Source organism: Eucyclogobius newberryi, unplaced genomic scaffold (genome assembly GCF_026437365.1).
Source record: "Eucyclogobius newberryi isolate DKJ021-1_F unplaced genomic scaffold, fEucNew1.0.hap1 SCAF_7, whole genome shotgun sequence".
In the NCBI taxonomy this organism is placed as follows: Eukaryota; Metazoa; Chordata; class Actinopteri; order Gobiiformes; family Gobiidae; genus Eucyclogobius; species Eucyclogobius newberryi.
In genome coordinates, this window is record NW_027316389.1 from 556,544 (window position 1) to 579,740 (window position 23,197).

A 23,197-nucleotide genomic window follows, 5' to 3' on the forward strand; every position below is an offset into this window, starting at 1 on the left:
GACACAGGACAGGACAGGACACAGGACAGGACAGGACACAGGACAGGACACAGGACAGGACAGGACACAGGACAGGACAGGACAGGACACAGGACAGGACAGGACAGGACAGGACACAGGACAGGACACAGGACAGGACACAGGACAGGACAGGACAGGACACAGGACACAGGACAGGACAGGACTAACCCCGGTCTCTCTCGCGCAGCTGGCCCCGACCCACAGTCCGTCTCTGGTGAACTCCATGAACCTGGTCCAGAACCCGGTGAAGACGTGTGACGAGGTCTACAACCTGATCCAGAACCTGAACTCACAGATCCGACAGAGACTGGAGACGCCCACGGCCCAGAGTGAGTCTAAACCAGGACTAAACCAGGACTAAACCTGGTCTAAACCAGGTCTAAACCAGGTCTAAACCAGGACTAAACCTGGTCTAAACCAGGTCTAAACCAGGTCTAAACCAGGACTAAACCTGGTCTAAACCAGGACTAAACCAGGACTAAACCAGGACTAAACCTGGTCTAAACCAGGACTAAACCAGGTCTAAACCTGGTCTAAACCAGGACTAAACCAGGTCTAAACCTGGTCTAAACCAGGACTAAACCAGGACTAAACCAGGTCTAAACCAGGACTAAACCTGGTCTAAACCAGGACTAAACCTGGTCTAAACCAGGACTAAACCAGGTCTAAACCAGGTCTAAACCAGGACTAAACCTGGTCTAAACCAGGACTAAACCTGGTCTAAACCAGGACTAAACCAGGTCTAAACCAGGACTAAACCAGGTCTAAACCAGGACTAAACCAGGTCTAAACCAGGACTAAACCAGGTCTAAACCAGGACTAAACCAGGTCTAAACCAGGACTAAACCAGGTCTAAACCAGGACTAAACCAGGACTAAACCAGGTCTAAACCAGGACTAAACCTGGTCTAAACCAGGACTAAACCTGGTCTAAACCAGGACTAAACCAGGTCTAAACCAGGACTAAACCAGGTCTAAACCAGGTCTAAACCAGGACTAAACCTGGTCTAAACCTGGTCTAAACCAGGACTAAACCAGGTCTAAACCTGGTCTAAACCAGGACTAAACCAGGTCTAAACCAGGTCTAAACCAGGTCTAAACCTGGTCTAAACCAGGACTAAACCAGGTCTAAACCAGGACTAAACCTGGTCTAAACCAGGACTAAACCTGGTCTAAACCAGGACTAAACCAGGTCTAAACCAGGACTAAACCAGGTCTAAACCAGGTCTAAACCAGGACTAAACCTGGTCTAAACCAGGACTAAACCAGGACTAAACCAGGACTAAACCAGGACTAAACCAGGTCTAAACCAGGACTAAACCAGGTCTAAACCAGGACTAAACCAGGTCTAAACCAGGACTAAACCTGGTCTAAACCAGGACTAAACCAGGTCTAAACCAGGACTAAACCTGGTCTAAACCAGGACTAAACCTGGTCTAAACCAGGACTAAACCTGGTCTAAACCAGGACTAAACCAGGTCTAAACCAGGACTAAACCAGGTCTAAACCAGGTCTAAACCAGGACTAAACCTGGTCTAAACCTGGTCTAAACCAGGACTAAACCAGGTCTAAACCAGGTCTAAACCAGGTCTAAACCTGGTCTAAACCAGGACTAAACCAGGTCTAAACCAGGACTAAACCTGGTCTAAACCAGGACTAAACCTGGTCTAAACCAGGACTAAACCAGGTCTAAACCAGGACTAAACCAGGTCTAAACCAGGTCTAAACCAGGACTAAACCAGGTCTAAACCAGGACTAAACCAGGACTAAACCAGGACTAAACCAGGTCTAAACCAGGACTAAACCAGGACTAAACCAGGACTAAACCAGGACTAAACCAGGACTAAACCAGGTCTAAACCAGGACTAAACCAGGTCTAAACCAGGACTAAAGCAGGACTAAACCAGGTCTAAACCAGGACTAAACCAGGTCTAAACCAGGACTAAACCAGGTCTAAACCAGGACTAAACCTGGTCTAAACCAGGACTAAACCTGGTCTAAACCAGGACTAAACCAGGTCTAAACCAGGACTAAACCAGGTCTAAACCAGGTCTAAACCAGGACTAAACCTGGTCTAAACCAGGACTAAACCAGGTCTAAACCAGGACTAAACCAGGTCTAAACCAGGACTAAAGCAGGACTAAACCAGGTCTAAACCAGGACTAAACCAGGACTAAACCTGGTCTAAACCAGGACTAAACCAGGTCTAAACCAGGACTAAACCAGGTCTAAACCAGGACTAAACCTGGTCTAAACCAGGACTAAACCTGGTCTAAACCAGGACTAAACCAGGTCTAAACCAGGACTAAACCAGGTCTAAACCAGGACTAAACCAGGTCTAAACCAGGTCTAAACCAGGACTAAACCTGGTCTAAACCTGGTCTAAACCAGGACTAAACCAGGTCTAAACCAGGACTAAACCTGGTCTAAACCAGGACTAAACCAGGTCTAAACCAGGACTAAACCAGGACTAAACCAGGACTAAACCAGGTCTAAACCAGGTCTAAACCAGGACTAAACCAGGTCTAAACCAGGACTAAACCTGGTCTAAACCAGGTCTAAACCAGGTCTAAACCAGGTCTAAACCAGGTCTAAACCAGGTCTAAACCAGGACTAAACCAGGACTAAACCAGGACTAAAGCAGGACTAAACCAGGTCTAAACCAGGTCTAAACCAGGACTAAACCAGGACTAAACCAGGTCTAAACCTGGTCTAAACCAGGACTAAACCAGGTCTAAACCAGGTCTAAACCAGGTCTAAACCAGGACTAAACCAGGACAAAACCAGGACTAAACCAGGACTAAACCTGGTCTAAACCAGGACTAAACCAGGACAAAACCAGGACTAAACCAGGACTAAACCTGGTCTAAACCAGGACAAAACCAGGACTAAACCAGGTCTAAACCTGGTCTTTTCCCGGTCCAAACCTGGTCTAAACCTGGTCTTTCTGGACTCTTTCAGACCTGCAGCTGTACCACTCTGAGTCTCTGGAGCTGATGTTGCAGAGATGGTCCAAACTGGAGCGAGACTTTCGGATGAAGAGCGGTCGATACGACATCAGTAAAATCCCTGACATTTACGACTGCATCAAATACGACTGTCAGCACAACGCTTCACTGGGCCTGGACCGGACCCAGGACCTGTTCAGACTGAGCCGCGCCCTGGCCGACATCGTCATACCCCAGGTCCGGGTTTAGGCCTGCTTTCCAGCTGGTTTATTCCTTATTCAAACAAGTTTTATTCCTTCAGTTGTTTCATCTGGACTTAGTTAGAAAAAATAGACGTTTCGACTCTCATCCAAGAGTCATTGTCAATAAAAGAATTTAGGTCGCGAACTCCGATATTTATCCTTTTCTGTGGTAAGTCCAGCCCATTGGGCGGAGCCTTCCTGAAGTAGAAGGAGTTGTTTGTTTCAACCGAAACAAAAGTTACGACTGTAACTACGGTTCTATGAATCCCGGATGACCGCCAGAGGCGGTGCATAAAGCACTGGATGATCATCCTTGCGCATACACAGGTCGAGAATTGATAACAAAAAAGTCACCTTTGACCCCCCCGGTGGCTCACGTGAGTCTATATAGTCACGTGACACCGGGAGCTCAGTCCCTGGAAACCTTCTCGCAAAGCACGAGAATTCCGAGGGACCGGATGCTCTGGCGGTCATCCGGGATTCATAGAACCGTAGTTACAGTCGTAACTTTCGTTCTATTTCATCCCTACTGACCGCCAGAGGCGGAGCATAAAGCACTGGATGACGAATACCAGCAGGGTCCCGAGGAATAGACAAAACCATACCTCAATGGGACCAGAAGAGTGTTGCCGGAGAACCTCTTCCAGCGGTTGTGGAGAAACCACATTCACTCTCTAGAATCTTGCAAATGTATTCGGGGATGTCCAAGAGGCCGCCGCACAGATCACGTCAAAGGACACCCCGTTCATAGCGGCCCACGAAGTTGAGAGCCCCCTTGTGGAGTGGCACCTCACCCCGGACGGCAACGGTCGCCCTTGTCGAGTATAGGCTTCCGTGATTACATCTACAATCCAGCGCACGAGACGCTGTTTGGACAGAGCCTGGCCCTTGCGCGGGCCGCAAAACAAACAAACAGGCTCTCAGATTTGCGTATCAACGCTGTAGCACGCACATATGCCTCAAGCGCACGGACAGGACACAGCTGTTCGGCGGCTGATCCCGCACTAAAACGTGCAAGTTGTAGCGGCCGGTTGTGCCCCTCCGACAAAATCACCTTTGGAACAAAATCTATATTCGGCCAAAGGGAAACCCCAGAGTTGTCGGGGTGCCAACGAAAACAGGAGTCTGCCACGGACAAAGCCTAGAGCTCACTCACCCGCTTCGCAGAGGCCATCGCCAGAAGGAATGCCGTCTTCATTGACAGCCATTTAAGGTCAACCTGCGACAGAGGCTCAAATGGAGAGGATCGCAACGCCTCCAGCACCAGGGACAGGTCCCAGGCCGGGGCCACAGACCGGGCCGGCGGATGCAAACGCCGAGCACCCTTTAGAAAAAGGGAAATATCTTGGTTACGGCCAACCGAGAAACCATTCCACCCCACATGCCCACAAGAAATTGCGGCAATGTATACCTTCAGGGTAGATGGAGAGCGCCCCTGGCCAAGTAGCTCCTGCAGGAATGCGAGCACCGTTGACACAGCACAATGCACTGGATCCTCCCCGCTTTTGCGACACCAGGCGTCAAACAGTTTCCACTTGCAGGAATACAGAAGACGGGTAGACCGGGCACGAGCATTGCTTATTGTGTTCCCAATCTCCCCGGCGTACCTCGAGAAGGTCAGGCCGGGCCCTGCAGCGGCCATACCCAGAGCTTCAGGCGCTCGGGATTGGGGTGCAGAATCTGACCCCCTAGTTGAGAGAGGAGATCCCGCCTGGGGGGGAGACGTCTCGCTGTGCCGCAGCAGAGCCTGCGCAGCAAAGGAAACCATGTCCTCCCTGGCCAAAACGGGGCCACAAGCAGGAGACTGTGGCCCTCCTGAAAGACCCTGAGAAGCGTCTGATGAATCAGGGGGAATGGGGGAAATGCATAAAGCATTGTCCTCGGCCAGTCGTGAGCCAGTGCATCCTGACCCAGTGGGCTGGCCCTGTCCGCCAGCGAGAACCACTGAGGGCAGTGTGTCGCGTCGCGGGAGGCAAAAAGATCCACCTGTGCCCTGCCGAAGGTCTCCCAAAGGTCCCTCACCACCTCCGGGTGAAGCTGCCAGTCCCCCGGCAGCGGCCGATGGCGAGACAGGAAGTCCGCGGACACATTCCAAACCCCCGGAATATGAACAGCGCTCAGACTGGCAAGGCGCGGGGTAGCCCAAGTCAGGACCCGCTGTGCAATCCTGAACAGGGTCACCGACCCAGTGCCGCCCTGGTGATTTATGTGAAAAACCACACTGGTGTTGTCGGACCGTACCATGACAAGACGGCCGCGCACGTGTGGCAAGAAATGGCGCAGCGCTAGCTCGACAGCCAAGAACTCCAGCACATTGATGTGCAGCCTGCTCTGCCTCTGGGACCATGACCCTTGCACCATCCGTGCCTGCCATGTCGCACCCCAGCCTAGGAGGGATGCGTCGGTGTACACAACCTCCCGTCTGGAAGGAAGAGGCCCCAGCGGAACGCCCTGTGTCATAAAGGCCTCGTTCCGCCACCTGCATAGAGACACCCGGCATTGGGGAGATACGGGTAGCCGCTGCGGCCTGTGATCCTGACGTGTGGGGTCCAGGTGTAGGCTGTTGAGCCACATCTGAAGGGGGCGCAAAGACAGCAGCCCCAGAGGAATCACCGTTGCGGCCGCAGTCAGCTTGCCCAAGAGGCTTAGGAACAAGACGTAGGGAAGAGAACTCCGCTGTCGAAAGTCCCGCAACATTCCCAAAATATCGTCCACCCGCTTGGGCGAAGGGCGTGCAGTCGCTGTATGGGAGTCGAGGACCATGCCGAGGAAAGTTGCTACCTGTGACGGCACAAGGCAGCTCTTTGCCAAGTTCACCCGCAGCCCCAAGTTGGCCACGTGCCTGAGCACAGTCTCTGTATCTTGAAGCGCCTGCTCGTGGCTGGGCGCACAAATGAGCCAGTCGTCCAGATAGGGCAGAATCCGCAAGCCCTGGGCCTGCAAGGGGGACAAGGCTGCAGCGACGCACCTTGTAAACACTCGAGGGGACAGAGATAACCCGAATGGCAGGACCCTGAACTGGAAGTGTTCTCCCCGGAAAGCGGAGAAACTTCCAATGTGGCGGTGCAATGGGGACATGAAAATATGCATCCTTCAGGTCTACTGTTGTGAACCAGTCGCCTGGGGAGATCGCCTGGAGCACTTGTCTGACCGCCAACATTCTGAAAGGGAGTACCTTTAAAAACATATTTAGACCCCTGAGGTCCAGAACGGGGCGTAAATCGCCCGTCTTCTTGGGTACTAAAAAATAACGGGAATAAAAGCCCCCTGGATCCAGCAGGGGGTCCACAGGAACTATCGCCCCCTTGTCCAGCAAGGTGCGAATCTCCTGAGAGAGCGCCTGCGCCTTGGCCGAATCCTGAATAACTGTCATTCGGATCCGACCAGGAACAGGAGGCCGGCGGCGGAACTGCAGACGATACCCTTCGGACAGCGTGGCCAGCACCCAAATATCTGGGGAGTGAGCCGTCCAGTACTCCAGCTGTCCTGGGGAAAAATGTCCTACCGCCGGCCCTGTGGCCTCATCTGGAGGCCCCTCGACCCCGCCCGGGTTTGTGGGGGCCACGGCCGGGCTGTGAGGAACGGGACTCACGGGACGGACGAAATCCAAATCTTGGGGCCTATTGTAAGTCTGAGTCATGATGGGGCGGTGTTGTGTATCTCCGTGAAGGAACGGGAGGGGCGGCCTGAGCCGGTCGATGAGACCCCCGCCTATGAAGCCCCGCCAACTGTTGCCGTGTACGGCAAGCCTGGGCCGTGCGCTCTAGAGCCTCCAGGGCGGCCGGGCCAAATAGTTCTCCGGGAAGAACTGGAACACCCCTCAAGGTCTTCCTACTGGCCTCAGAGAGCGGAGACTGTGCCAGCCATACTTGGCGGCGAGCTTGCACTAATGTAGAGAGCAGTCGCCCTAGTTCCCTTGACATGAGGGCAAAAGCCTGCAAGGAGGCATCAACCAGCCCATGTGTTGGTTGGTCCACTGGCACCGTCTCAAGGGAAACCGACAGGCCAAGCATTAAATGAGACAATGAGTTCCCAATGCGACCCATACAAGCTCCCATGTCGTACGACTTACACAGAAGGTCGTCTGTAACCCGGCACTGTGGTCGTGGACACCGGGCATTAGTCCGTGAAGTCTCCTCTGGGCGGACGATGAGGGAGGCAATAGCCGGCTCCACTGCCGGCATATGTCCCAGGCCAAGCTTCTGAGGATCCTGCAATCAGTGCCAAAACCTTGCCATCTGAAGTAGGCCTCGAAAATGCCTTTGGGTCTGTCCAACAGGCATGCAGTTCCTTAATGTACTCCTCCGAGGGAGGAACTGCAAAGTGGGACGCTGCAGCCTGGCGCCGAAGAAAGGCGCTCGAGGGTGCCGCCTCATCCCGCTGAACATCCAGCTTTAAGCGGGAAAGTGCCATCCGCAAAGCCGCTGTGACAGTGTCATCACTGTCGGCCTGAGAGCCGGCAGAGGCCAGTGAGCCAGATTCTGAAACTCTGGAGCTCAGAAGGTCAGACTCCAGCTGAAACTGCGTGTCTGAAGCAGCCACAGATATGACGTCATCATATACTGAGGCTGTGCCATGCCCCTCATGCCGTTGTGCCACCACACGACTGGCATCAGTCTGGAGAGTCTGGATAACTGCCCGCATTTGGGCCAGTTCAGAAGTCAGCGTGCTCACTTGAGCCGCCTTGTGTAGCCGTGGACCGCCGCTTGAGGCCCCCAGTCTGGCCAGCTGGTAATTGACTCGGAGGCGTCACAAACAACCAGTCTGAAGCGTCCTCGAAAGCCGCCAAGCGCGCCATGTGCACAGACCGGGGCATAACCGAACAGTTGGAGCAAGCATCATTGGAGAGTGCCTCCCGAAGATGATCCACTCCAAGACAAGCAGGGCAGAGATCATGCCCATCGTCAGGCTGCAGCGGTGCCAGGCAGGACCGGCAGCACAGGGACTCCAGCATGATAAGACCGGAGCCAATAGAGTCGGGTCGAGCGGAACGCCACTAGCGACCCGCTATATGAGGGGACACCGCGGGGTCAGGTTGAGCAGGGAACGCCACTAATGACCCGCTATATGAGGGGACACCGCGGGGTCAGGTTGAGCAGGGAACGCCACTAATGACCCGCTATATGAGGGGACACCGCGGGGTCAGGTTGAGCAGGGAACGCCACTAATGACCCGCTATATGAGGGGACACCGCGGGGTCAGGTTGAGCAGGGAATATGAGGGGACACCGCGGGGTCAGGTTGAGCAGGGAACGCCACTAATGACCCGCTATATGAGGGGACACCGCGGGGTCAGGTTGAGCAGGGAACGCCACTAATGACCCGCTATATGAGGGGACACCGCGGGGTCAGGTTGAGCAGGGAACGCCACTAATGACCCGCTATGTGAATGAGACGCGCTGGATCAGACTGAGCTGAGCACGCCACTAATGACCCAATGTAAACACAAAACCAGCTACATGTAACCACCAGGTCGAGCCGAAAACGCCACCGCTGGTGTGTAACTGGCTGAAAACAAAGCAGTTCAGAACTAATGACCCGAACACGGCTATAGTTAGAACTTAGAGCCGCGCGGCTGTATCAGTAAACTAAACAACCGGCTTTAGCACGGATAAACACAGAACCGGGTACAATTGTACGGTTCAAATTCAACAGAAAACTACCGAGCGCACGGCTACGGCGAAATGCATTAAAGGGGTACTTACCAGTCGTAGAAAACAACGTAAATATACCTCCTATTGCAACAGGTCCGACACGCTTGTGCAGCGTGTCGGACGGAGGAGGGCGAGCGAACTTGCTGCACCGACTGTTCCACAGTCACAGGGCTAACAGGCCTCAAGCGGCAAAACGAACCAACTTTGTGGGAAAACAGCAATATTAGCCGAACAACCACGTATACAACCTGCATGCGAGAAGGTGAAAAGGGACTGAGCTCCCGGTGTCACGTGACTATATAGACTCACGTGAGCCACCGGGGGGTCAAAGGTGACTTTTTTGTTATTAATTCTCGACCTGTGTATGCGCAAGGATGATCATCCAGTGCTTTATGCACCGCCTCTGGCGGTCAGTAGGGATGAAATAGAACTCCCCCCTTGTATCTACCGAGCCTATTCAGAATTTTAATGGGCTATTAGAATCCTCTTTGTCTTTGTGAGACCCTGACCACAGAGTGCCGTGCATCTCCATCTTGAAGCCTCTAATCACTCGTTTGAAGACGTGAGGTGAAGGTTTTAAGCAGGAGAAAAGATGGTTTGAAAGAGGAGTTAAGGAAGCTATTTTTGTTAAAAAAAAGACCTTCTTTAAACAGGAATGGAGGGCTAAGATTCAATCTTCCTGGTATCTATAATGGTACTGAACCCCTGGAGAGGTAGAGGACCAGGTCCAGGACATTTAGATGCTAATCAGGTCCTCAGGGTGGTTGAGCCAGGGTCTCACAAAGACAAAGAGGATTCTAATAGCCCATTAAGATTCTGAATAGGCTCAGTAGATACAAGGGGGGAGTTTCTGTTGAAACAAACAACTCTTTCTACCTCAGGAAGGCTCCGCCCAATAGGCTGGACTTACCACAGAATAGGATAAATATCGGAGTTCGCGACCTAAATTCTTTTATTGACAATGACTCTTGGATGAAGTCGAAACGTCTATTTTTTCAAACTGAGTCCAGATGACTACAACTGAAGCTTTTTCTACTATGGAACACGCCTGGACGAATGAGGGATTACACCGACAAGTTTTATTCCTGTTGAAGACCTGCTTCTGTGGCTGGTCCTGTGACCTGGCTCTGGACCTGTTTAAGACCCGTTTTCGACCTGCTTCTGACCCTCAGGAGTATGGCATCTGTCGAGAGGAGAAGCTGGACATCGCCCAGACATACTGTGTACCTCTGATGAAGAAGATCCAACTGGACCTTCAGAGAACTCACGAGGACGAGGCGGTCAACAAACTCCACCCACTGTGAGTAATAACAGCCTACACCTTGGGTCTTGTCTCATGGCCCCTTTGCACAGCCTACACCTTGGGTCTTGTCTGGTGTGGTAGATCTGGGCCTCTATTGATCTGGTGTTCAGGTCCTGCTCCTGTCCTGCCATGATCAGGGCCTCTGTGCTGTCCTCTCATGTAGGGGCGTTTCCTCCCATGTAGGGGCGTGTCATCCCATAGGGGCGTGTCCTCCCATGTAGGGGCGTGTCCTCCCATGTAGGGGCGTTTCCTCCCATGTAGGGGCGTGTCATCCCATAGGGGCGTGTCCTCCCATGTAGGGGCCTGTCCTCCCATGTAGGGGCGTGTCCTCCCATGTAGGGGCGTGTCCTCCCATGTAGGGGCGTGTCCTCCCATGTAGGGGCGTGTCCTCCCATGTAGGGGCGTGTCCTCCCATGTAAGGGCGTGTCCTCCCATGTAGGGGCGTGTCCTCCCATGTAGGGGCGTGTCCTCCCATGTAGGGGCGTGTCCTCCCATGTAGGGGCGTGTCCTCCCATGTAGGGGCGTGTCCTCCCATGTAGGGGCGTGTCCTCCCATGTAGGGGCGTGTCATCCCATAGGGGCGTGTCCTCCCATGTAGGGGCGTGTCATCCCATAGGGGCGTGTCCTCCCATGTAGGGGCGTGTCCTCCCATGTAGGGGCGTGTCCTTCCATGTAGGGGCGTGTCCTCCCATAGGGGCGTGTCCTCCCATGTAGGGGCGTTTCCTCCCATGTAGGGGCGTTTCCTCCCATGTAGGGGCGTGTCCTCCCATGTAGGGGCGTGTCATCCCATAGGGGCGTGTCCTCCCATGTAGGGGCGTGTCCTCCCATGTAGGGGCGTGTCCTTCCATGTAGGGGCGTGTCCTCCCATGTAGGGGCGTTTCCTCCCATGTAGGGGCGTTTCCTCCCATGTAGGGGCGTGTCCTCCCATGTAGGGGCGTGTCCTCCCATGTAGGGGCGTGTCCTCCCATGTAGGGGCGTGTCCTCCCATAGGGGCGTGTCCTCCCATGTAGGGGCGTGTCCTCCCATGTAGGGGCGTGTCCTCCCATGTAGGGGCATGTCCTCCCATGTAGGGACGTGTAGCTCCTCTGCCTGTAGGACTAACCATGAACCGGCCTCCTGCTGGTGCCAGAGGGCCTCCTGCTGCTGGTGCCAGAGGGCCTCCTGCTGCTGGTGCCAGAGGGCCTCCTGCTGCTGGTGCCAGAGGGCCTCCTGCTGCTGGTGCCAGAGGGCCTCCTGCTGCTGGTGCCAGAGGGCCTCCTGCTGCTGGTGCCAGAGGGCCTCCTGCTGCTGGTGCCAGAGGGCCTCCTGCTGCTGGTGCCAGAGGGCCTCCTGCTGCTGGTGCCAGAGGGCCTCCTGCTGCTGGTGCCAGAGGGCCTCCTGCTGCTGGTGCCAGAGGGCCTCCTGCTGCTGGTGCCAGAGGGCCTCCTGCTGCTGGTGCCAGAGGGCCTCCTGCTGCTGGTGCCAGAGGGCCTCCTGCTGCTGGTGCCAGAGGGCCTCCTGCTGCTGGTGCCAGAGGGCCTCCTGCTGCTGGTGCCAGAGGGCCTCCTGCTGGCTCTAAAAAGACATTCTCCTTTGTGTTTCAGATATTCTCGTGGAGTGATGTCTCCAGGTCGACATGTCAGAACTCGTCTGTACTTCACTTCTGAGAGTCACGTTCACTCGCTGCTCAACATGTTCAGATATGGAGGACTGTTGGACGTAGGTCATCGTTCATCTGTCATCATTTATCCATCATTTATCATCTATAGTCTATCATTCATCAAATCAAATCAATTTATTTTTGTAAGGCCCAAAATCACAACAACTGTTGCCTCTGAGGGCCACAGGGAGAAATGAATCAACAATGTCTGTGGTGGCAATTTATCATCTATAATCTATAATCCGTCATCTACCATCATAAAATCTAGCACTCAAATATTATATCCTTTTTGTTCTAGAATCTAAACCATCTTAAACCTTCCATTGATCGCAAAATTTGCGCTGGAAAAGACGTAAACACTGTCATGCGCCGCTGAACCGTGTCTCCATGTGTGAACGCTGAAGTGAACCGTGTCTCCATGTGTGAACACTGAAGTGAACCGTGTCTCCACGCGTGAACGCTGAAGTGAACCGTGTCTCCACACGTGAACGCTGAAGTGAACCGTGTCTCCACGCGTGAACACTGAAGTGGACCGTGTCTCCACGCGTGAACGCTGAAGTGAACCGTGTCTCCACGCGTGAACGCTGAAGTGAACCGTGTCTCCACGCGTGAACGCTGAAGTGAACCGTGTCTCCACGCGTGAACACTGAAGTGAACCGTGTCTCCACGCGTGAACGCTGAAGTGAACCGTGTCTCCACGGGTGAACACTGAAGTGAACCGTGTCTCCACGCGTGAACGCTGAAGTGAACCGTGTCTCCACGTGTGAACACTGAAGTGAACCGTGTCTCCACGGGTGAACACTGAAGTGAACCGTGTCTCCACGTGTGAACACTGAAGTGAACCGTGTCTCCACGGGTGAACACTGAAGTGAACCGTGTCTCCACGTGTGAACACTGAAGTGAACCGTGTCTCCACGGGTGAACACTGAAGTGAACCGTGTCTCCACGTGTGAACGCTGAAGTGAACCGTGTCTCCACGGGTGAACACTGAAGTGAACCGTGTCTCCACGTGTGAACACTGAAGTGAACCGTGTCTCCACGGGTGAACACTGAAGTGAACCGTGTCTCCACGGGTGAACACTGAAGTGAACCGTGTCTCCACGTGTGAACACTGAAGTGAACCGTGTCTCCACGTGTGAACACTGAAGTGAACCGTGTCTCCACGGGTGAACATTGATCGTTAATGGATTGCGTGCGTCGTCAAGTGTTAAAGGGGCGTGGCCGTGTGTTAAAGGGGCGGGGTCAGCGTGGTCTTGTCCTGGTCTTTGGTCTGGGTGTAAATATAAGATAAGATAATCCTTTATTGTCCACACATGGGGAAATTTCATTGTTGCAACGCAGTAGATCCAGAAGAAAAGAACAGAACTTATAGGAAGTTTGAAAAACACTTTCAGTAGAAGATCTGCTATAAACAAAACCTCCCATTTCCCAACAAGGGGGAAATAATAAAGATAAAATAAATAAATAAATAAATACATCCATCCATGTTCTACCGCTTGTTCCCTTTTTGGGGTCGCGGGTAACTGGAGCCTATCCCAGTGACTTTGGGCCTTAGGCGGGGTACATCCCGGACAGTGGCCAACTTGTCGCAGGGTCAACACAGAGACATAGACATTACAGACAGTTCACGCTCACATTCATTCACTAGGGCCAATTTAGAGTCACCAATTTTTACCTAACACATGCATGTGTTTGGACGGTGGGAGGAGCCGGAGAACCCGGAGAGAACCCACGGTAACACGGGGAGAACATGCAGACTCCACCCAGAGATGATGTGATGTTGGTCTGGTCCGGGAATCGAACCCACGATCTCCTTCTTGGGAGGCAAGAGCGCTAATCGCCTTTGCCACCGTGCACCCTAAATAAATACATAAATACATAAATACATAAATACCATTGCATGTGATCACGACAGTAATTGCACATGGGTATGACAGTGTTTGTTGTAGAGTCTGACAGCAGCAGAAGGACAGACTGTGAAACGTCTCCTTCACACAGCGAGGGTGGATCAGTCACTGAAGCGTCTCTCCAGAGCGGACAGAGTGTCCTACAGGGGACAGAGTGTCCTGCAGGGGACAGAGTGTCCTGCAGGGGACGGAGTGTCCTGCAGGGGACGTAGTCTCCTGCAGGGGGCGACACTCATGGTCCATCATAGATGTGAGTTTAGCCAGGACCCTTCTGTCCCCCACCTCCTGCACCGAGTCCAGAGGACAGTCCAGGACGGAGCTTTGTCAAGCTTCTTCCTCTCTGTGATGACCACACCTACAGGAGCTGATGCACCACAGAGGAGGAGAAGGTCTTCAGGAGTGGCCCGTTCAGGAGCGGCCCTGTCAGGAGTGGCCCTGTCAGGAGCGGCCCTGTCAGGAGTGGCTCTGTCACTCCAAAAGACCTGAGTCTCCTCAGGAGGCGGAGCCGACTCTGGCTCTTCCTGTTCAGTCCATGTTATGAGTCCAGTTTGTGGTTCAGATGAACACCAGGTCCTTGTATGAGTCACTCTCTCAATGTCCCGTCCCTGGATGTTCACTGGTGAGGGGGGCGTGGCCTGTCCCGTCCCTGGATGTTCACTGGTGAGGGGGGCGTGGCCTGTCCCGTCCCTGGATGTTCACTGGTGAGGGGGGCGTGGCCTGTCCCGTCCCTGGATGTTCACTGGTGAGGGGGGCGTGGCCTGTCCCGTCCCTGGATGTTCACTGGTGAGGGGGGCGTGGCCTGTCCCGTCCCTGGATGTTCACTGGTGAGGGGGGCGTGGCCTGTCCCGTCCCTGGATGTTCTCTGGTGAGGGGGGCGTGGCCTCTCCTTGGTCTTCTGCGTTGATGAGGAGGAGGTTCCACCAAGTCCTGCTCCAGTCCTCTGTCCTCTGTCCTCTGTCCTCCACATCATCGTCTGTGATGAGTCCCATGATGGCAGAGTGGTCAGAGAACTTCTGCAGGACACAGCTGTCCATGTCTGAGGTCTGCAGTGTAGAGGGTGAAGAGAAAGGGCGCGGGGACGGTGCCCTGGGGCCCCCCCACACTGCAGGTCCCTCACACTGCAGGTCCCTCACACTGCAGGTCCCTCACACTGCAGGTCCCCACACTGCAGGTCCCACACACTGCAGGTCCCTCACACTGCAGGTCCCTCACACTGCAGGTCCCCACACTGCAGGTCCCACACACTGCAGGTCCCTCACACTGCAGGTCCCTCACACTGCAGGTCTCTCACACTGCAGGTCCCCACACTGCAGGTCCCACACACTGCAGGTCCCTCACACTGCAGGTCCCTCACACTGCAGGTCCCCACACTGCAGGTCCCACACACTGCAGGTCCCTCACACTGCAGGTCCCTCACACTGCAGGTCTCTCACACTGCAGGTCCCCACACTGCAGGTCCCACACACTGCAGGTCCCTCACACTGCAGGTCCCTCACACTGCAGGTCCCTCACACTGCAGGTCTCTCACACTGCAGGTCCCTCACACTGCAGGTCCCTCACACTGCAGGTCCCCACACTGCAGGTCCCACACACTGCAGGTCCCTCACACTGCAGGTCCCTCACACTGCAGGTCCCTCACACTGCAGGTCCCCCACACTGCAGGTCCGAGTGTCAGACACACAGTCCCGGGCTCTCACAAACTGAGGTCGGTCTGTGAGGTCGTCCAGGATCCACTCTGCAGGTCGTACTCCACACCAGCCGTCTCCAGCTTGTCCCTCAGGAGCCGTCTCCAGCTTGTCCCTCAGGAGCCGTCTCCAGCTTGTCCCTCAGGAGCCGTCTCCAGCTTGTCCCTCAGGAACCGTCTCCAGCTTGTCCCTCAGGAGCTGATGGTGTTGAAGGCGCTGGAGAGATGAAAGAACAGGATCCTCACAGAGCTGCCAGGCTTCTCCAGGTGAGAGAGAGAGCGGTGCAGCAGGAGATGAAGGCGTCCTCCACTCCGATGTCAGGACGTATACAAACTGCAGCAGGTCCTGAGCTCACGGTGGAGCGGAGGTGGTCCAGGACCAGCTCCAGTGTCTTCATCAGGACGTGAGAGACACCGGCCTGAAGCTGTTGAGGTCTTTGGAGCGCGGTGTCTTAGGCACAGGCACCAGACAGGAGGTCTTCAGACCTGTGGTACCACCCTCAGCTTCAGGCTCATGTTGAAGACATGCTCCATAACTCCACACAGTTCATCTGCAGGACTTAAGGAGCTGGAGCTGATGCCTCAGGTCCTGCTCCTTCCTCACTTTAATCCTCTTCAGCTCTCTCCTCACCTGAGCTGCTGAGACAGTCAGTGGTTGGCAGGGGGACTGTGTGCTGGGGGGACGGGTGAGTCCAGGGGGACTGTGTGCTGGGGGGACGGGTGAGTCCAGGGGGACTGTGTGCTGGGGGGACGGGTGAGTCCAGGGGGACTGTGTGCTGGGGGGACGGTGAGTCCAGGGGGACTGTGTGCTGGGGGGACGGGTGAGTCCAGGGGGACTGTGTGCTGGGGGGACGGGTGAGTCCAGGGGGACTGTGTGCTGGGGGGACGGGTGAGTCCAGGGGGACTGTGTGCTGGGGGGACGGGTGAGTCCAGGGAGACTGTGTGCTGGGGGGACGGTGAGTCCAGGGGGACTGTGTGCTGGGGGGACGGTGAGTCCAGGGGGACTGTGTGCTGGGGGGACGGGTGAGTCCAGGGGGACTGTGTGCTGGGGGGACGGGTGAGTCCAGGGGGACTGTGTGCTGGGGGGACGGGTGAGTCCAGGGGGACTGTGTGCTGGGGGGACGGGTGAGTCCAGGGGGACTGTGTGCTGGGGGGACGGGTGAGTCCAGGGAGACTGTGTGCTGGGGGGACGGTGAGTCCAGGGGGACTGTGTGCTGGGGGGACGGTGAGTCCAGGGGGACTGTGTGCTGGGGGGACGGGTGAGTCCAGGGGGACTGTGTGCTGGGGGGACGGGTGAGTCCAGGGGGACTGTGTGCTGGGGGAACGGGTGAGTCCGGGGGGACTGTGTGCTGGGGGGACGGGTGAGTCCGGGGGGACTGTGTGCTGGGGGGACGGGTGAGTCCGGGGGGACTGTGTGCTGGGGGGACGGGTGAGTCCGGGGGGACTGTGTGCTGGGGGGACGGTGAGTCCAGGGGGACTGTGTGCTGGGGGGACGGGTGAGTCCAGGGAGACTGTGTGCTGGGGGGACGGGTGAGTCCAGGGGGACTGTGTGCTGGGGGGACGGGTGAGTCCAGGGGGACTGTGTGCTGGGGGGACGGGTGAGTCCAGGGGGACTGTGTGCTGGGGGGACGGGTGAGTCCAGGGGGACTGTGTGCTGGGGGGACGGGTGAGTCCAGGGGGACTGTGTGCTGGGGGGACGGTGAGTCCAGGGGGACTGTGTGCTGGGGGGACGGTGAGTCCAGGGGGACTGTGTGCTGGGGGGACGGGTGAGTCCAGGGAGACTGTGTGCTGGGGGGACGGGTGAGTCCAGGGAGACTGTGTGCTGGGGGGACGGTGAGTCCAGGGGGACTGTGTGCTGGGGGGACGGGTGAGTCCAGGGGGACTGTGTGCTGGGGGGACAGGTGAGTCCAGGGGGACTGTATGCTGGGGGGACGGGTGAGTCCAGGGGGACTGTGTGCTGGGGGGACGGGTGAGTCCGGGGGGACTGTGTGCTGGGGGGACGGTGAGTCCAGGGGGACGGGTGAGTCCAGGGGGACTGTGTGCTGGGGGGACGGGTGAGTCCGGGGGGACTGTGTGCTGGGGGGACGGTGAGTCCAGGGGGACGGGTGAGTCCGGGGGGACTGTGTGCTGGGGGGACGGGTGAGTCCAGGGGGACGGGTGAGTCCAGGGGGACTGTGTGCTGGGGGGACAGGTGAGACCAGGGGGAGGGGTCTGTGCAGGGGGAGGGGTGGGTGACCGATCAAACCTCAAGAAGTGAGTATTTAAATCATTCACCCACTGTAGATCCCCCTCCGTCTGGACAGGGGGGACTTTGAAGCCTGAGATGGTTTTCAGGCTCCTCCACACTCCCTGAATGTTCTGCTGCTGCAGCTCCTCCTCCTCTTGTAGCCTCCTCCTCCTGATCTTCCTCCTCAGCTCCTCCTCACAGTCCTCAGCTCCTCCTTGTTCTGACCTGAAGGCTCTTCTTCTCCTTCAGCAGAGCCTTCAGGTCACGGTTCATCCAGGGCTTGTTGTTTGGAAAACACCGTCTGGAGGGAACAGTGTTCTCACAACAGATGGTGCTGATGTCCTGATGCTCTGTGATGGTGCTGATGTCCTGATGCTCTGTGATGGTGCTGATGTCCTGATGCTTTGTGATGGTGCTGATGTCCTGATGCTCTGTGATGGTGCTGATGTCCTGATGCTCTGTGATGGTGCTGATGTCCTGATGCTCTGTGATGGTGCTGATGTCCTGATGCTCTGTGATGGTGCTGATGTCCTGATGCTCTGTGATGGTGCTGATGTCCTGATGCTCTGTGATGGTGCTGATGTCCTGATGCTCTGTGATGGTGCTGATGTCCTGATGCTTTGTGATGGTGCTGATGTCCTGATGCTCTGTGATGGTGCTGATGTCCTGATGCTCTGTGATGGTGCTGATGTCCTGATGCTCTGTGATGGTGCTGATGTCCTGATGCTCTGTGATGGTGCTGATGTCCTGATGCTCTGTGATGGTGCTGATGTCCTGATGCTCTGTGATGGTGCTGATGTCCTGATGCTCTGTGATGGTGCTGATGTCCTGATGCTCTGTGATGGTGCTGATGTCCTGATGCTCTGTGATGGTGCTGATGTCCTGATGCTCTGTGATGGTGCTGATGTCCTGATGCTCTGTGATGGTGCTGATGTCCTGATGCTCTGTGATGGTGCTGATGTCCTGATGCTCTGTGATGGTGTGGGACTAAAGTTATCCAAATTTTTGGTATTCCTTTTACGGTCTGTGTGCGGCGCAGCCGCAAAGTTGGACAACTTATTTTGGAATATTGCAGATCTAAAAATTGCTCCCATTTGATCAAAACGAGTCCGATTAGGACCAAATTTGAATCAGTTGTTAAACTTTCTAGTTTGGACCAGTTTATGATGACCAAATTGAAATGGGCGCGATAGCGCCCCCTACAGAGTGACCTTTAAATTAACATTGAAGGTCAAAAATTAGTTTTACCAAAATGTTCTAAACTTTACCCAAAATTCTATTTTGCCGTCCCGATCAAAAAAGCCAATCAGAAAAATGCCTAAATTTTTACGGCGTAGTCGTAGCGATGACAGAAACATCCCATTTTATCCCTATGGGAAAACCGCAAAATCTCTCAAATTACCACATTTTTATGTTTTACACTTTAACGAACTCCTCCTAGTGCGTTTTGCCCACCAACCTCAAAATCGGTGTACGTCCTCTAGACAAGCGGGGCATCAAAAGTTATCCATATTTTTATTCTAAGTGCTACGGTCTTTGTGTGGCGGACCCGCAAATATATGTCACAAATGGGAAAACAGCCAAATCTCTAAAATGACCACATTTTTACGCTTCACACTTTAACAAACTCCTCCGTGGGCAATAGCTCGATCAAGCTTTACTTTGGGAAATATCATCTACACACGCGGGGCATCAAAAGTTATCCATATTTTTATTCTAAGTGCTACGGTCTCTGTGCGGCGGAGAAGCAAAATTTTGACTGACACTTGTGTTGATTTGCACTGGATTGGCCATGTCCAATGTGTCCCCGTCTGTCAAGTTCTTTTTTAATTCAACACAATAAGGGCGCCATCTTTATCAAGTCGAAAGCGCAGAGTCGGAAGGCCGGCGGCCCGCGAGGGCCGTTGGATGCCGCTTGCGGCTTTAATATTCTTTCTTTCTTCTCGGGACACGCCCCCCTATTTTTCACCCAGTGACATTGACGAAAAGTCACAAAAATGTTCACACCTCTAAAAATCGTGCCTCTACATTCTGGCCATTTCCCTTTTCTATAATTAAAGAATTTGCTCGTCAGCCCCAAATGTACCAAAAATACATTGAGAGATGGGAAATGACCCCAAAAAAATCTGATCGTAGAATCATGCAATTTGGCGCAGAGGTAGATGGCGACAAGAGAAGTAAAAAATATTATTACGGCAACGCCGTCCGCCCAACCAAATGTCGGCCATATTGCTTCAAAAATGGCTAAGCATGACTCGGGAGTTTTTCCAAACGTGGTACTTTTATGAACTCCTCCCCCTCAGGGCGTTGGCCCTAAAAAGCTGAAATTTGGTGAAAATGCTCCTGAGGAGTGGGACATCAAAAGTTATTCAAATGACATTGACCCTGTCACGGTCTCTGAGCGGCGAAGCCACAAACTGTAGCTAGAATTTCAGAAATCTCCCAAATTTAACATTTCTGCCGTTTGCGCAGATAAAGTCAGAATTGCATCAAATTAGAATCACTTGTTAAACTCTTTGCCCTAAACCGATGACCGAAACCTCCCATGTTATTCCAATGGGGAAATCGCCTGAACATGTTTACACTTTAGACTTTCACAAACTCCTCCCCCTCAGGGCGTTGGCCCTATTAACCTGAAATTTGGTGAGACTCATCTTCAGGACCATCAAAAGTTATCCACATTTTTATTCAAAGAGTCACGGTGTCTGTGCGGCAGAGCCGCACATTTTGCCAAGAATTCAAAATAAAATGTCTTTTTGATGTAAAACAAAGTGAGAAGATGTGACAGCGTCACAGATTCAGCAGTAGGCGTAATAAAAGGACAATTGGGGCGCGTTAGCCCCGCCCCCTCCTCTTGCGGCGTGGCGGCAGTGTGGCGGCAGCGTGGCGAGGGCCGATCGTTGCCGCTTGCGACTATATTTAATATTTAATTATTGACACTGTGTTTTGTGTTTGAAGGTTTGATCTGACTTTTGATGCTCAAGGATCTGAACATTAAAGAGTGAAATGTGTCTAAAAATGAAACATTGTATCAGATGAAACAGCTGCTTTGACCCTTGACCCCGACTGACCCTGTCAACAATACTCAACATGCTCTTGTTGTTGAGTTGAGTCATGTGTGTTACCTGTTAAGCTATAGTTTAGCTGCTAGCTCGTAGCTTGTGATTTGTAAGTTGTATCTTCTGTTAAAAACAATGAATAAATCAGACAAGTTGAGTTTATTTCACTGCAGTTAAGCCTTGTGTTTGAGTCGTCCTTGTTCAAGTGTTTTGTGTTACGCTGTTATAACATGATGCAAATATGGCCTGGTTCAGGTTCAGGTCCGGACTCATTTAGTCCGGACCTGAACCTGAACCTCTGGATTCGAATCCGGACTTGAACCTGAACGTGGGTTTAGGTATGCATCCCTAGTCATCTATCATCATTTATCTGTCATCTATCATCTATCATCATTTATCTGTCATCTATCATCTATCATCATTTATCTGTCATCTATCATCTATCATCATTTATCTGTCATCTATCATCTATCATCATTTATCTATCATCATTCATCATTTATCTATCATCTATCATCATTTATCTGTCATCTATCATCTATCATCATTTATCTATCATCATTCATCATTTATCTATCATCTATCATCATTTATCTGTCATCTATCATCTATCATCATTTATCTATCATCATTCATCATTTATCTATCATCTATCATCATTTATCTGTCATCTATCATCTATCATCATTTATCTATCATCATTCATCATTTATCTATCATCTATCATCATTTATCTATCATCATTCATCATTTATCTATCATCTGTCATCCTCCAGTGGGCGGTCTTTCCTGTGTTGGGTGTAATGCAGTGTGTGTCCACCAGGAGGAGCAGGACGCACAGTGGAAACAGGCCATGGAGTATCTGAGCGCTGTTCCTGAACTCAACTACATGACTCAGATTGTCATCATGCTCTACGAGGACAACAATAAGGTCTATATTATGCTAATATATGCAAATATATCAAGTACACAGATACACAACATATTATACAGACGCACTTCAATTTATTTTTGTAAGGCCCAAAATCACAATAACAGTTGCCTCTGAGGGCCGCAATTATAGCCGTGTTATAAACTCGGCTACGTCAATAAGTTAAAAGTTATTCACAGCCGAGACACAAACCGTTTGATTTCATTACTGCAGATGCAGTGAAATTTACTTTGTGTTGCTGTTTAAATGTGTGTTATTACAGTGTTATTACACAAGTATGTCCCGGTGCGTTTCTGTGGTGTGTGTTATTACTGTGGGTGTGTGTTATTACAGTGTTATTACACAAGTATGTCCCGGTGCGTTTCTGTGGTGTGTGTTATTACTGTGGGTGTGTGTTATTACAGTGTTATTACACAAGTATGTTCCGGTGCGTTACTGTGTGCGTGTTATTACACGAGTGTGTTCCGGTGCGTTTCTGTGGTGTGTGTTATTACTGTGGGTGTGTTATTACAGTGTTATTACACAAGTATGTTCCGGTGCGTTTCTGTGTGTTATTACACGTGTGTTCTGGTGCGTTTCTGTGTGTGTGTGTGTGTGTGTGTGTGTTATTACTGTGTTATTATACGAGTGTGTTCGGTGCATTTCTGTGGGTGTGTGTGTTATTACAGTGTTATTACACGAGTATGTTCCGGTGCGTTTCTGTGTGTTATTACACGTGTGTTCTGGTGCGTTTCTGTGTGTGTGTGTGTGTGTGTGTGTGTGTTATTACTGTGTTATTATACGAGTGTGTTCGGTGCATTTCTGTGGGTGTGTGTGTTATTACAGTGTTATTACACGAGTATGTTCCGGTGCGTTTCTGTGTGTGTTATTACACGTGTGTTCGGTGCGTTTCTGTGTGTGTGTGTGTGTTATTACTGTGTTATTACACAAGTGTATTCTGGTGTTTCAGGAGCCTACATCTGAGGAGCGTTTCCATGTAGAGCTACATTTCAGTCCTGGAGTCAGAGGCTGTGAGAGCGAGAGCGCCCCCCAGGGGTTCGGCTTCAGACCTGCATCTTCTGAGGTAAGGACAGTCTACAGTCTGACACATGCGTCCTACAGTCCCACATGCGTCCTACGGCTTACACATGCGTCCTACGGCTGACACATGCGTCCTACGGCTGACACATGCGTCCTACGGCTGACACATGTGTCCTACGGCTGACACATGTGTCCTTCAGTCCTGCATGTGTCCTAGAGCTGACTCACGTGTCCTACAGTCCTACATGTGTCCTACAGTCCCTGGACAGGTTGATATAAAAAATAGCCTTCATGCCAATACAATATTTGGTTGTAACGTGTGTGTAGACTTGTTTAGCATGTGTCTAGGCTTGTGTAGGCTCGTTTAACATGTGTGTAGGCTCGTTTAACATGTGTGTAGGCTCATTCAACCTGTGTGAAGGCTCATTTAACCTGTGTGTAGACTTATTTAACGTGTGTAGGCTCATTTAACATATGTGTAGGCTTGTCGGTGTAATCCCTCATTGGTCCAGGCGTGTTCCATAGTAGAAAAAGCTTCAGTTGTTTCATCTGGACTCAGTTTGAA

At 52.8% G+C, this 23,197-nt stretch overlaps 1 protein-coding gene across 8 annotated transcripts in view; it reads left to right on the forward strand.

Annotated features, from left to right (window-relative positions):
• The window catches only part of LOC140348657 (inositol hexakisphosphate and diphosphoinositol-pentakisphosphate kinase 1-like), a 109,486-nt gene that overhangs the window by 50,468 nt on the left and 35,821 nt on the right, over nt 1-23,197 (forward strand). For all 8 annotated transcript variants that reach the window (XM_072434656.1, XM_072434661.1, XM_072434662.1 and 5 more), the window contains 6 exons: nt 209-350; nt 2,982-3,205; nt 10,036-10,163; nt 11,749-11,863; nt 21,505-21,612; nt 22,562-22,675. In XM_072434656.1, the coding sequence (XP_072290757.1) occupies nt 209-350; nt 2,982-3,205; nt 10,036-10,163; nt 11,749-11,863; nt 21,505-21,612; nt 22,562-22,675 (831 nt within the window). The remainder of the gene's footprint in view (nt 1-208; nt 351-2,981; nt 3,206-10,035; nt 10,164-11,748; nt 11,864-21,504; nt 21,613-22,561; nt 22,676-23,197) is intronic.